The sequence below is a fragment of the Struthio camelus genome, chromosome 23, assembly GCF_040807025.1.
Source record: "Struthio camelus isolate bStrCam1 chromosome 23, bStrCam1.hap1, whole genome shotgun sequence".
NCBI classification, from domain to species: domain Eukaryota; kingdom Metazoa; phylum Chordata; class Aves; order Struthioniformes; family Struthionidae; genus Struthio; species Struthio camelus.
The window spans coordinates 9,933,895-9,948,111 of NC_090964.1; the positions used below are offsets into that span (position 1 = coordinate 9,933,895).

General features: G+C 40.1%; 1 protein-coding gene across 1 annotated transcript; it reads right to left on the reverse strand.

The window, feature by feature from the left end:
* Nucleotides 1-414: 414 nt before the first annotated feature.
* Nucleotides 415-12,688, reverse strand: PSMB2 (proteasome 20S subunit beta 2). The gene is made up of 6 exons (XM_068917179.1): nt 12,450-12,688; nt 10,624-10,746; nt 10,054-10,124; nt 3,157-3,319; nt 1,586-1,635; nt 415-638 (listed from the first exon to the last, which is right to left on the reverse strand). Exons 1-6 carry the CDS (start codon nt 12,538-12,540, stop codon nt 531-533), a joined length of 606 nt encoding a protein of 201 aa, XP_068773280.1. The 5' UTR covers nt 12,541-12,688; the 3' UTR covers nt 415-530.
* Nucleotides 12,689-14,217: the final 1,529 nt, after the last annotated feature.

Genomic DNA, 14,217 nt, shown 5'->3' on the forward strand with positions numbered 1-14,217 from the left:
ACCTTTCTCTTGCTTTAGATTGAAACTAAAAAATAACAAAATCAAACTAAAAGCTAGAAAACTAGATTTCTATAAAGCAAGTAGTGGTGAAGTCTTTAGACGTATTCAGTAGATGCCAATATGTTTACTTTGAAATGTTTTTGCCCTGTTTATTGACCTTTAATACTGAATTAATTGTGAAAGTGGATGAAAGCAGATCATCTTCTAAAAAATACAGTATCAGTTCCACATAAGGAAACTTTAGTCAAAGATTTTAATGAGTAAAATAAAATTTATACAAAGTCTCAGAATAGCAAAGAAAGAATATGCAACCTGAATGTGCAGCCATTAACAATGTATCAAGTTTCATCCTCATTGTGAATGATTTACTTAAACACTTTGAAAGGATCAGTGGAATAAAAAGATAAGACTGGCTATATAAAGGTCAATCTTTATTTGATATCCCAGTGCAGTACATGACTTGTGTGCTTCAAATGAATAGAAAAATCTGAAAGTGAACAAAAAAGACAGTTGAAGAAAGATCTCAGGGGTTAGGACATCGCTTTTGGAAGGGGTATATTGTCCACTTCATGGATGCCATCTTTGTCAATGAACCGGACATTGAAAGAGGGCAGATTCAGGATGAAGCGTTTCTGAAGCTGTTCAACAAAAGACAAAAGAGATGAGATTCATTCAAAGCTTAAATAAAAGAGCACAGTTTAAGGGGTATGCTGTTGCACATCAAAAAAAAAATTCTCTTGTCTAACTTTTCATCCTGGTTGCTCCTAATATCTCAAGTCACCAAAACTAGTGTTTTTCACTGCTCAGGAATCTATTAGTACAAGAAGTTCTTGTTTTCTGTTATAAGATTATCTTTGTCGGACCAGCCTGGCTAGGCTAGAGATGCAAAATATACAAAGCCTGTTAACACGGAAGGCATTCAAGGAACAGGAAGGCCAGAGCAGGCTACAAACTTAGGTCACAAGGTGTACGTTTCAAAAAGATCTCAAACTGAATCCCTTATGGAATACTTCTTCTCAGGATTTCCCTAGATGTTTCTTCCCAACTATATTCAATTCAATTCTGTCTCTCCAAGGTAGTGATAATTTTTTCTACAGTGAAAGACTTGCAGTCTGAGAGGATATATTCATGTTAAAATGGATCAACTTCCTAAGATCAAATCTGTATCTCAGACTTGGATATTCCTTCACAAGCTGGAAGAGAAACGCGCTTAAAAGAATGTACTAGTTATGTACATGTAATGCAACGCAAGCATCCTTCTGTTACTTAGGTTCAGAAACAACATAAAAAGAAAAGTCAAGACTGTCTGTATCAATATTATGTTAAGCATGGAAGAAGCAGAAGTAAAGAAAAGCAATTAAGTTTAAAGTTTACATTCTGGAGGACACGAACCATGCTAAGACAATGCAAGTGCCCACAAATCCTTTTCCTCAGTAGCTATTCCACATCTGGCCAATGTGTATTTATTACCCCTTCTGGCAAAGGCAGGAAAAATGCAACAAGAGGAACAGGAAAAATATCAGCAAATGAATGCAAACAAACATTCCTTTCTCAAGATCATACGGGCTTAAGTTTGGCAACTTACCTCCTCTAGACATTTCTTTAGGAGCTCCACAGCTTCCTCACGTGTGATACCTGAAAGAGAAAACACCCACAGATTGCTTTAATTAGAGGCCATCTCTCTCAACAGAAACTTTATTAAATTTAAACAACTTTTCAGCTGAGCACCAAAAACTCTTTCCCAGCTCACAGAAAACACTTTCCAGATGTACTGAGGATGCCCTGCACTGAAGTGCTCACGCTGCAACAAGCCATTGAGAATCGATTTGTTACACTGAATGGGAAGCATGACGGAATTTTGCCTCCCATGGCCAGGGACTGGGCTTCGGAGAAGTCCAGCCGTCTCTCTCTCCTCGAGTTTATTACAGTTTTAAATCAGCTCCATCTGTCCACAGCCGGCTGCAAGTCAGTGAAAGTAGGCGGAGATTGGTTTTAGTGCTACACTCCCTGCTGGGTATTAGTTTTAATAATGGGAAAGGCACGTGTGTGATGCCCCTGCTATTCTCACACATTAGGATAAAACCCAGCTCTCTACAGGGATGGCAAGCCATAACAGCATATTGCAGTTCATTATTTTTCTCCTTTCACAAAGGATAAGGAAAATGGAGTAGTATCATTTTCAAAGGACATGAGAAATGGAAAACAAAACAAACAAAATACATCTAAGCTCTGCGGATTGCACGCAACTTGTTTCTAGAGGTTTTTTTGTATTCTACACCTGCACTCACTGTTTAGGCAGAAGAACTCCCATTAGAATAAAAATGCCAGTTTACGGCTAGATTTGTTGCAGGAGATAAAAGTATTACTAACTGAAGAGCCACTCTATGGAATTAAAGCCAACTTCACACACAGCAAGGAGTAAACTACTTTTATAGCTAAACCCAAAGCTGTCAGACTAACAATATCCCCAGTTTTGTACATTTCCTCATCTGCAAATGGAGATGGGCCCATATATTATTCTTTGACAATATAAGAACTGAATTATGATTCAAAAATTAAGACTTTAGACAGTTACTGACACATATGAGAATTAGAAATCAACCGTTACCATGTGCATAAAACTGTAAAGCAAACCCAATCTTGATCAACACTTCAGAGGACTGCGATAATCTTGCTCAGAAAGAACGTATTTTCACTTGTTTCTAATATACCATACATCAAGATAGTCCAAGATACAAATCTGAGACTACACTCTGAAGATTAATACTTTGTGAAAAATGTATATGTCATAACCAACAGAGAAGCAAATAGAGCAAGATAGTTATCAAAATGCTATTTGTTTAACACAGACTACTAGCAGTTAATGGTCCAAAAAAGTCTACGCATGTTTTAGAATAAATGAGACTTTAGTCTGTTACGCTTTAAACAGGAAAACACTTTAAAGAGTTGTCTAGCTTCACATTACCATTTCAGCAAAAACAGAAGGCAATCTTTAAAGTTACATGTTTATTCTAGTAAAAAGTCAAGTTCAAATCTGTACTACTGCAGCAAAGGTATTGGACTGACTGACACAGCAAATGCCAAACTCTGATTTTAAACCTTTAATTTACTAATCAGTAGGAGGAGAATTCTTTCTTCTCTACAGGCTTCACTTACTTGGCTTGTAATAGCGGTCAAGGATGCTGAGGGTAAGGAATGCACCATATCCATGTGCTGCAAAAGGAGCTTTAGCCAGAGCCGCAAGATAATCCATGTAATAAAGGGCAGGACCTTCATGGTCATCGTAGCCAGCCAAAAGAAGGTTGACATGGTAAGGAGTCTGCAAACAGAGACCATGTTTTCATTAAAGCAGTCACACTCAAATCCCTGAATCTTAATTCTCCATGCTATGTAGAGAAGAGCAACATAGTTGATGCTACTAGTAACTATACCAACACTGTCTGCAGGAAAGTTCAATCTCTGAATCAAAAAACAGATTAGGTCTTTTAGTAATATTATCGATTACAAGAAGCAAAACTAAACTGTGCATGATTATCCTGTAATCTTTTTTTAAAGAGCTCTCATGGCACATTCAAATTTAAGAAGAAAACTTGAATTAAAAAGCATTTTCACACCACAGTTTTTCATCTCAACATAAACCCCATGGATTTTTGCTGTCAATATGGGAGCATAATGTGAACATTTTGCAGGTTACAAAAACTTTGTTAATTTAATATGCTGTTTCCTCAGTCACACTGCAGTTAACCATAGACCATTTTAGCACATATGAAAACTTACATACAGTGTGAACAGCTGTATACAATATTACACTGTCTTTTTAATTGGCAGCTAGACTTCTACTGCTTGTACCAAATTTTGTCTTTAATATTAAGCTAATGTGATCAGATGAATATGGAAAAGCTAGGGAATTTGTTTCCTTCCATTCCAAACAGACACCTACTACTTAGGTACGGCAATGTTGAGATAGCAATAGCTTTTATGTTTCGTTGGAAGTTTTTTCCTTAACCGAGAAGTTAAAGCAGGCTTAATTCTATCTTCTTTGATTCTTGTTCATGACTTCAAAAACAACCTATTAAAGACCAGGAAATAACTACATTTTAGCCAAAAAAGACTACCCAACCGCATTAGTGTAACCATGCGGTTTTATTGCGCTGTACTTGAAAGTTTATCCATTCCCTAGGAGTTTGCTTCATGTTTTAGGCAATTCTTTCTTTGTATTGTATTCTACCGTAATGAATAAAGCAGGTGTCCCTATACCTCCTCTTCCCAGATTTTTACATAAGATGAGACATACACATGATAAATTATTGTTAAATGTAGGCTCAGAATAAGAATCTGGAATTACATACATTTTCTAAAACTGCTTTTATAAACTGTCCATTAAAACGGCCACAATAGAATATTTAAGACAACTTTTAGCACCCGTAACATACATTTAATGTAAGTGCATAATTCATTTTGGGGAATAAAGTCCATCACTTGGTCAAAAAGTCTCTCTTCAAATGACACTTAAACACTAAAATTATGCAGATCACCTTGTCTGTCCACAATACCTATTTACTGCCAGAATTCCTGTTCATCAAGACTTGTTCCTGCATTGCAGATTCAAGATCAGCATCTAAGGCAACATCCAGGCTACATTTTGCAGTGCTGCTGAGCCAAGTAGGATTTCTAGAAACTTGAAAATTGTACAGGTTTTCCTACATAAGAACTAATGAGATTTAACTCCATCAGCCTCACACCATTTTAGGCACTATGGTTTTTCGGAGCAAAAGGCAACTATCCATTACAGAAAAATGCTACTCCACTGACTGTTGCCATAATACCAGATGTTGAGCAGCAAGAGTCTTACAGCTTTCAACTCAACATTTCCATTTAGCTAACTACATTTTTAGTCAGAAAAATCCTGCAAAATGAGTCAACATCTACCACAAAGGTAACACCATAAAAGCCTTAGACAAAAGCTCTTTCCCAAGCATGCAGAAGTGAAGGTCTTGAATTCCTAACTCCAGTCATTCATAACACGGGCAGAGATGGAAGCAAACAGCATAAGGAAAATTTTTACTGCCTCTCAACACAGGACTAACATCTCTATGCTGGGACTGGGATCTCCTGGTACGCTTCAAACCTTTCGGTCTTGTTTACTTAAAATGACTCAGTTCAAACTGTCATACACTGACTTATCAACCTCGGACTTGATCAGAACAGAGTAAGATGCAAATATTTGCTTGCTATTACATTGAACTTCAATAACTGGACAGCCCTCCATTTCAAATGCAGCTTTGGATTTTATAAGTAAATCCAAGCCAAGAGTTTAAAGCTCTTTAAAAGACTGCTGTGATTACAAAGGTCTACCAAATAGGTTGATTGGCTAACATTTCAGGAGAGAGTTAGCAGTTTTCTGCTAACTTAACTTTGGAGTTGGAGGCAATACTTTTCATCCAAAGTAGCTTTACACTTCATGCTGTTTGATTTAAAATAACTACAGTGATTAAGAGATGTGTGAAATTCTTCAGAATTTACAGCTGAAGAGAACAGTTGTGATAAATACACTAAAACACCAAGATCAGCAACGGGAGGCTGGGCGGTGACAAGCAGCGGTGTGACATCTGGCGGAAGCCAAAGTCACAGCAAGGGGGGGAGAGGTGGGCGTGAGGAAGCATCCTGCCAAGCGTGGACAAGGAGAGAGGAACTGACAATCTTTGGATTCAGGCCAGACCCTGTCACCTATAATTAAACATAGCATCACAACAAGAAGCTGCACTTTAAAGGGTTTAGGGGAGGAGGGAGTTATTTTGGTTCCCTCCAACCACCCCAACAGTGTGCTGCAACTTAATATGCTAAATGTACCAACTTGGCACTTGCATTACCAGCAGGTGAATTGTCTAGGAGACTGGAGAAGGTAACAGTGGAAGAGGAAGTACAGCATCACTACTTCAGGCAGAAGCCAACTGGTATCAAAGCAATTTTCAGGTTAGCTTCAATTGCAACAAACACATGGAAACCAATAAACATTTTTTAAACACTGGATAAGATTGCAAGATCCACATTTTTAAAAAAGCACAAAAAATTAAGAAAACAGATGCTGATTATTCAGTAGAAAAGAACACACTAATGTAGCGACCTCAAAGTTACAAGCCCGGTATTACACTTTATACTTTGCACCACAAGAAACTGAGGCACTGACTTAAAAGAAACTCATCAAGTCATCCCTAAGATATCATAGTACCATTTTATTAGCTTCTTATAGGACAATTGCTCCTTGCTGGCCTTGCATGTTTAATCCAGTCATTATCATTTAATTATTACAACTTACATGCCTCCCAGAATAGGTTCAAGCCACCTTTTTATACTGTGGAACACGACAGTATTTTTCAAAACGAATTCAACTCTTACGATGGATATTTATATGTAATTCTATCAAAAAACATAAGTACCATGGGAGTGCTACAAAAGAAGGTAAACTCTTCCTGCTAAGAGAAAGGGATTGTATAATATGACTGACTGCCAAAAAAGGGACCTGGACTACATGATCCATGAGGTTCGTCCCAGTCTTGACATACATTTAGAAACTCGGAACTGCACTCATTGCGTCTGACAGAAGAAACTTTGCCAGTCTAAAAGATAAAACCCAAAGTTTAGGACAATTAGAATTGAACAAATCAGCTGCACTAGAAGTCTGAAATCTCCAGTTCAAGGAAAACCAACACAGGCCTCACATATTTGCCTAGTACTGAAAGCGATGTCCACAGAACAGAGAAAGGGAGCTGTACATCACTATTATCTTGATGCTAATCATCCCCCATGTGAAAAGAAAGAAGCAAATCATCTTCTTGAACTTGCAATCCATTTATGCTCTGGCAACAACTCCACATTTGCATGCTTTGTTAAAGCTGCAGCTACATTGTAATTAGAATGGTTTCAAAATTTATTGACTTAAATGTAACATGGCACAGATGCCTTATTATATCAGCTAGTTAACAGAGTATTTGCTTTCTCCATTAATTCTGCATGCTAATCCAAAGACCTGTTTCTACTCAGCAAATAAAGCTCACAAATGAATCCACTGACTGTCCAATAGCAGAAACTCATTCTTGTGCTTAATCACTAACATTTGAAGAAACTGAACCTTCCTCAACAGCATGGAGCACATTTCAAACCGGGAAACAAAACATTATTAATAAAGTCCCACACTACAAGGTAAAGAGAAAGCTATCACTGCTAAACGCTCAGCCAACTGCTGAAAATATAAGTAACTACACTGTAGAACCTCACATTTGTGCTGGATCATCTATAAATACAAATGAAATCAAATCAGCTAACACAGGGAGGAACACAGTGGTTAACAGTGAAGAACAAGTTCTGTTTTGAGCTGGGCTGTGAAAACAGTATAATGCCCTAAATCCTCATTCTCCATAACAGAATAAGTTTCGCATGGTGAAATGTCAATACATCAACAAGCTAAGCATCTTTTCCCCACGAAATCCTCTACTTCTAAACTATTTCCTCCTCCTAACAGAGGATGTTACGTTTCCATTTTTTATTATTTTATAATCCACATAATTAAACCAATAGGCTCTTGAAATCCTATATGCAACTTAAATAGACAGAGAGCTACTGTAAATTTTCTTGATACTAGAAGGATAATACATACAAAACAAATTCAAGGACAGTCTTCTAATGGCAAGGTTTGCAGCATCAAAGTCAAAATCCTGCAAACAAATCATGAAACCTATGTTTAAAGAAAAAAAAGAGTTCTCCCTACAGTATAGAGATCACTGTAGTGAGACATTAGTGTCAAAGTGCACCATTTGCTCTAGGGCATTGCCATCTGCAACAGCACAACATTTTGTCTCCGGTAAATAAACACATCTGCCTTTGCCAGTGTCCTCCCCACTGTGCTGCCCATCTGGAGCAGGTGAGCTGGAAGACAAGCATAGGCTCAGGAAGGAGGGGAGGCGCAGAGAGGATTAGGGCTCAAGGGACATGGCACATAGAGGAAGACGACAATGCCACATCATGTCACATCCTGCTAGCCAGGTTTGCCAAAAAGCCTGTTAAATGACCCTCGTTAGTGATATTTTTAATCTTACATAACAAATGGCTGCCTGTGCTTAAGTGGGCAGGGCACTCAAAGTCAGCCTCACCTATACCATATGTGCAGGTCACGCAACCATGAGACAAGCCATCAGTGCCAGGCAGCTGAGGGCCATCTGGGCAATGCACAGGCACCCAGCGATATTGCTCCTTCAGCACTGACCAGAGAAACTGCAGAGAGCTCCACGCAAAACACAAAAACACACACAGCAAGCAGCATTGCTTCTCTTTAAGGAACTACCCTCTATCAGCCATTTTTAATCCACTTAATTCGCTGAAGTCTTATTTAAACCAGAAAAGCATTTCATATGAGATTGAGTCAGGATCCTGCACTGACTCTGAGTTCTTCTACTAACTTGCTTTACAAACTTTAGCAACTCAAAAACTTGCTATCTTCACCTGTCACCCATGTCTGAATTGAGAATAGTGATCTTGGATTGTTCCTGTGGATCATGAGTTCTTCAAGGATCTCACTCTACACGTGTCTAAATTCCAACAATACAGCTCCAATGTTGGTACTGGCCTGTAAGTGCTATTCTATAACAAATGGGTATCATTTCAAGCCTGTGAAGGATACTATTGGAATAGCAAACAAGATAATTTATCCCCTTTCCTATCCCCAACAGATTTGGTCAACTTTTCAATATCCTCTTTGCTCCTGTTAATATAATGTGTTGGGCAGAGGGCTAATGAAACGCTCCCTAACATTGAATTTTTAAATGTCAGTTTGTCTTTCCATGACCTCCTTCAGCCGAAAATAGAGCATTTTACAAAAAGAATTAAACCTTTTCTCCCTGGGAGAAAAATTTTATTTAATCGTGTGTTGTACCCGTTTATCAACTGTGCAACTCAACCATTTGGAAAGCAGAGGTCCAGGGACATCAATTTGTACAGAGCCAAGCAAGATGACAGACAAACTCAGGAGTCTTGACTTCCACACTAGGCTTCAAAGGGTATTCCAGCAAAGCAGCTGGAAGATGATTGATGAGATGCAATTAACAACAATACTTTGAAAAAACTACCATGAAAAAAAAAAATCAATAATTGCAGTTTGGTAACTTGAAAACACAGATCCAACTTCATTTTGATACTTATTGAAAGTTTCATGTTGCTGTTTGTAAAAGAGACTTTTTTTGCTGAGTACAAACAGTTTTGCTCTATTAAATCATTTTCTGAGAAGATTAAACAGATTTGGTGCATTTGCATAAAAATTGACAACCTTATCTCAACATGAATTAAGATGCTTAATTCATTTAGCTGTCTGCAGTATTTGTGACTAAATGCTTATTCAGCTCAAAGCTGGAATTTTAAGACTACAGTTAGTTACTTGTAACTGATGTGATAACTATTTTTTGAATAAATAAATCAATTCTTAATAAAGAACATCCTTTCAGTGAAGTGAAGTCCTTACTGAAGACAAGACACCTTTTTATCAGATTCCATCACTTGAAAATATAAGTTTTTCCCCGAAAGCCACAGTAATCAGGTAGTCAGATCTCACACTAAATTTCATTTTTCATCTTGCAGATTTTTAGATCAATCAGAGCAAGGTACTTATCAAGACAGAGTATTTAAATCTTCTTTAAGCTAATATCCTAGGCTGCAATTCTCCTTTTCCTTTGCTCTGTTCTCCCTTTGCATTGCTTCCATCTGTTTTGTTTGGAATAGATAAAAATATAGATGAACACTTAGAGTGCCAAAGCAGTCACCTGAAGAAACTAGTCAGACCTTAGCATTCTAGGTCAAATAAAATAAGCAAGCTTATTAAGATAAAAATATTTTGACAAGTAATATTTTCTGGAGTTTATTTTTTTATTTTTTACAAATGTAACTGTAGAGAGCTTTAAGCTAGCTGCTCTTATTTACACAAAGTAATACTACTAACTTGCTAAGAAGTGAGAAAAAATTGGACAGTTACATACTTCAAATTGCCAAAATCTTTCCGATATTACTCACTCTACTCCGAAGGTAATCAGCTAGGTTTCTGCGTGTAAAATTTGCAGCTGCAGTAGGAGATAATTCATAACCTGGTGAAGAAATGCATATATTTGATAACAGTACAAATCCATATCCATGTTTCACTTTCTGATTCGCCTGTTTTGAAATAACACGATATTATTGAATGACATGTGACGTCATGTAATTTGCCTAATTCCAGTTTATTCTGGAAACTAATTATAATAACTGCATAAAAAGGGCAAAGTTCAGATCGCTCATGTCTCTATGGATTGTTAAAATGGACAGCTTCAGAAAGGTAAAGTACTATGCCTGTAGCCTGAATTTTTGATTTAAGTGTATGAGAAAATCCGATAACCGTTGTCATGCAACGGACGTATTAAGAGAAATATTTTACTAACGTATCTATTACCATATCACTCATTCATATTACAACAAGGTTAGATGGGCTTTGGATAAACATGCTGGTTTATGCTATATATTCAAACCTATTCCAACTTGCAACTGCAAACTACACTAACTCTGCATTTTCAAACCCTCACTCAGTAACACTTCTCACCCTTCACTCACCATTTCTCATTTTGTAGAGTTGAACATTCTTCTGGATGTATTCTGCAAACTGTACAGTGTCTCCAGCTTCCCCAACACACAGGAGTAAGATCTTTTCACTCATTTTAAACATTTTGTCATGGTCTAGGCAAAGAAAAAAAATAGCATCAAAAGCCAAGGTCATGAAAAGAATAAATTATTTCACCAGAATCAAAACGCTTCTGAAAGAAATTGTTATGTGTCAAGTTAAGAGACTCTGATAACACCGTTATATCCTGGAATGCCACCCAAAAAGTCTTCCTGAGTAAACTTGAACATTCAGTTTCTCACAATTAATTGTTAGTGTAGTATGCAAGACTCGTGTTAAACACATCACCAAGAGAAACAAAGATGAAATACATTAAGTGCTTCTCTCAAAGGGAGGTGTTCGAGGAACATATGATCTTACTTAGAATGAAACAATGACTAAAATTTCAGAGTGTTTTGTTCAGATAAAATTTAACACGTTACATGATGTGCTCCTGGTTCACAAATAAGGACTTTGCTTGGTAACTATTCTATTTTATCTGAATATACTGCATTATAAACAAATTTCATCTAGTATAAAGCTAGAAGTTATCAATACATTAAGCCAAAAAAATCATGACAAATACAGAACCAAATTCCATGTCAAAATGATTCCCTCCTCCTGCTATCCAGGACTGCTTTAAATATAAGCAATATGGATGAATGTGGCTTTAAAATGTTCTGGCTTGTCATTGGTTGCCAATATTTAACTATTCTCCTTTTTTAAGCAAAGAAAAGCAAACATCTGAATATTGATTACAAATTACAAAACAGTCCACTGAAATATTCTGGAAATAATGAACAGTAAAGTAGAAATTTTCACTTGTAATTACAGTTTCAAATTTGCAGGAATTCAAGTTGCCATAACAACAATGCTAGATGACAATTCTGTGATCTCTCTAAGACTCAGATCTTGTCTAGTTAAAGCAAGCTACTGCTCAGGTGAGACAAATATGAATTCAAACAGCTCTTCGTGCAAAAGGAAGACCACTTCCCAATCCTGAAGCTAGGTCCAGAGAACAAACTAAATCCCAGCATCTGAACCTCACTTTCAACTTACTAAATACTGCTGAATAATCTCAGTTGCAAGAGGTTCGGAACACCACAGACCTTTAATAGAATTTAAAGAGTTAAAGCACCTAAAAACTGTAGAGAAGTTGCACGCCTTGAGAGTTCAGTGTCTGCTTTTGAGTCTGATCAGTCTTTTCAACCGACTGAGAGTTTGAGGTAAATATTAGTAAATGCCAATATTCTACACAAATAACTAAAGTTGGGGTTTTTCTTTCTCAAACAAAACCAAATAAATCCTGAAAGATATTTCCTGAAAGATAATCAACAGGCCATTTGGCATCAAGGATGTAAATTTACAAAACATATTGCTTAAAGAGGTCACCTATGCGTTTTGTATGTGCTGACATACTTCAGGTAGCAGCACTGCTAGCTTTAACGCTGAAAGTTTACCGATATTGCAGTGCACTTTTTTTTTTTAAAATAAGAGCTCCTAAAAACATTGTATTTAAATTAAAAAGGCCGCTATACCCTGTAAACAAGGCTTCTAGTCCACGTTATTGCAACAGCGGGTGGAAAAAAACACATTTTGGAGAAATTCGAAGGCACGAGAAACCCCTAGTTTATTCCCTCAGGTAAAGAAACTAAAAGACGTTACAATTGGCTTGGTAGATCTGGTGCTGCGGTACCTACTGCTACACGAACGGGTTCATTTCCCTGAGGCTTTTTCTTTCAGTACTCCCTTTTCACCGGGCCCCCGCCTCGCCCCTCACCGTGCTTCATCTGGAGGATGCTGGAGGCCGCCACCGTGTCGGCGGCCACCAGGACGTAGTCGGGGCCCTGGATGCCGATGAGGTACTCCATGGCCGGCCGCGCTCCGCCGTCCCCGCCGGGCCGGGCCTCGCCGTGACACAGCGAAGCGCCGCTGGCCGCCGCCGCCGCCTCCTCCTCGTCACGCCGCCCCCGCTCGCGCGCATGCGCGGGGCGCGCGGCGATGACGCCGCCGTCGCCGGCCCTCGCGAGAGCCGCGCCCCGCGCGGTGTGTGGGGGGGGGGAGGGGGGTCACGTGGTCCGGGGCAGCGCGCTCTGTGTCTGAGGCGGGCGGGAAGTGGGGCGGCCGCTGTCACGTCGCCGTGAGGTGGCTCAGGACCCACCCGGGGGCGGTTCCCCCCTTTTTATAACTCTCTTCGCTAATCACCTGCCTCGCCCTGACGAGCCTCGCCGGGGGCAGCGGCGGTGGGAAGGGTGCGGGGCTGGGCTGGCCTGGCCGTCAGCAGCGCCTGGAGGGCAGCCGGCCGCCCTCCGGCTCCTCACGGCTCTCTGCGAGGCCCGGTGGCTCCGGCGAGCCCAGCCGGCGGCCAGCCGGGCCCGGGGGTCCCCCTGCCTCGGGAGCGCAGCTCTGGGGAGGGCGCGAGGGCTTGGGGCACTCCCGCACAGCCGGCCCGGCCCTCTGCGGGGATGATGGAGGTTTCAGGCAAACCCATCCCCCTGTCGGGTGGATGTCTTGGTATGGGACCACAGTCTTGCCAGTCTGGGTCCTTGGCACTATTTCTGGCCAAAATATACTTTGTTTGTTATTAAAGAACACGATTCCAAGGACCAATCTTAAAGGAGATCTGCTGAAAACGAGGTGGGGATAACTGCACATCCCATTTCTGCCCCACGCGCTTTGAAATAACACCAAACCGATCTGGCTGTCCCTGCCAGAACAGATGGCTAGATCTGCTTTCTATTGAAGTTCTTTGGAGATCCGAGAGAAAGAAGAAAAATTATAAACCCTGCTTGGAAGGCAACTGTTCCTTAGGCACAAATTCTTTCAGAGATAAATGATTGGCAGTGCTGCAGCCTCTGATCTATGTAGTCAAAGGGAACTGAGCTGTGAAGAGAGGCAGTGAAATCCTTCCAGGAACAGTGGAGTGATTTATCTGCTGCCCATCTTTCTGTGTCAGAAATAGCCAGCCATGCCAGCTGTGCGCGGAGCCAAGCCCCGAGCCCCTGCACGAGGCTCCCTGCAGCTCCTGCTGCGCTCCGCGGCTAGAGCCGGCCGGCTACAGCGGGTTATCGTGCGGTCCAGGGTCCCTCCTGCCGCCCTGAACATCATCCTGAGCCAGGATTCCCTGTAGTCAAAGGGGCTGGTTGTAAAGTTTGACTCGTTGAGTCAATAAAGGATTTTTTTCTGACGGACGTGTCCATGCCAGCCACCAAGGGGAAGCTCCTGAACTCTGAGCTTCAGAAGCGTCTGATGGTTTTCGTATCGGATGATGGCTTCAGAAGTCATCCATGAGCTCGGATAGAGACCTTGGACGATGTTACTCAATTCCATGGCCTGGCTGGGCAGTTCAGACAGCTGCTGAAAAGCAAATGCTGTTCTCTGCTATTCCCTTATTCTTTTTTCCCTGCTCTCGATCTACTTAAATTTCTCAGGAGAAATATCTTCTCTTAGGTGGCTCTGCAGCACCCAGAGGCCTCCAGGTGTGACCACAACATAGATAATTAATTACAAGAAAAACAAAGCGAATGCCCTGGTTGACTGGACGTTGT

Bases quoted from the DNA above. Each gene is read 5' to 3' on its own strand.
- PSMB2 (XM_068917179.1), bottom strand. From the start codon at position 12,540: ATGGAGTACCTCATCGGCATCCAGGGCCCCGACTACGTCCTGGTGGCC. The intron at 10,747-12,449 runs GTGAGGGGCGAG...TTCTTTGCCTAG, and splicing joins CATCCTCCAGATGAAGCACG to ACCATGACAAAATGTTTAAA. The intron at 639-1,585 runs GTAAGTTGCCAA...TTTGTTGAACAG, and splicing joins TAAAGAAATGTCTAGAGGAG to CTTCAGAAACGCTTCATCCT.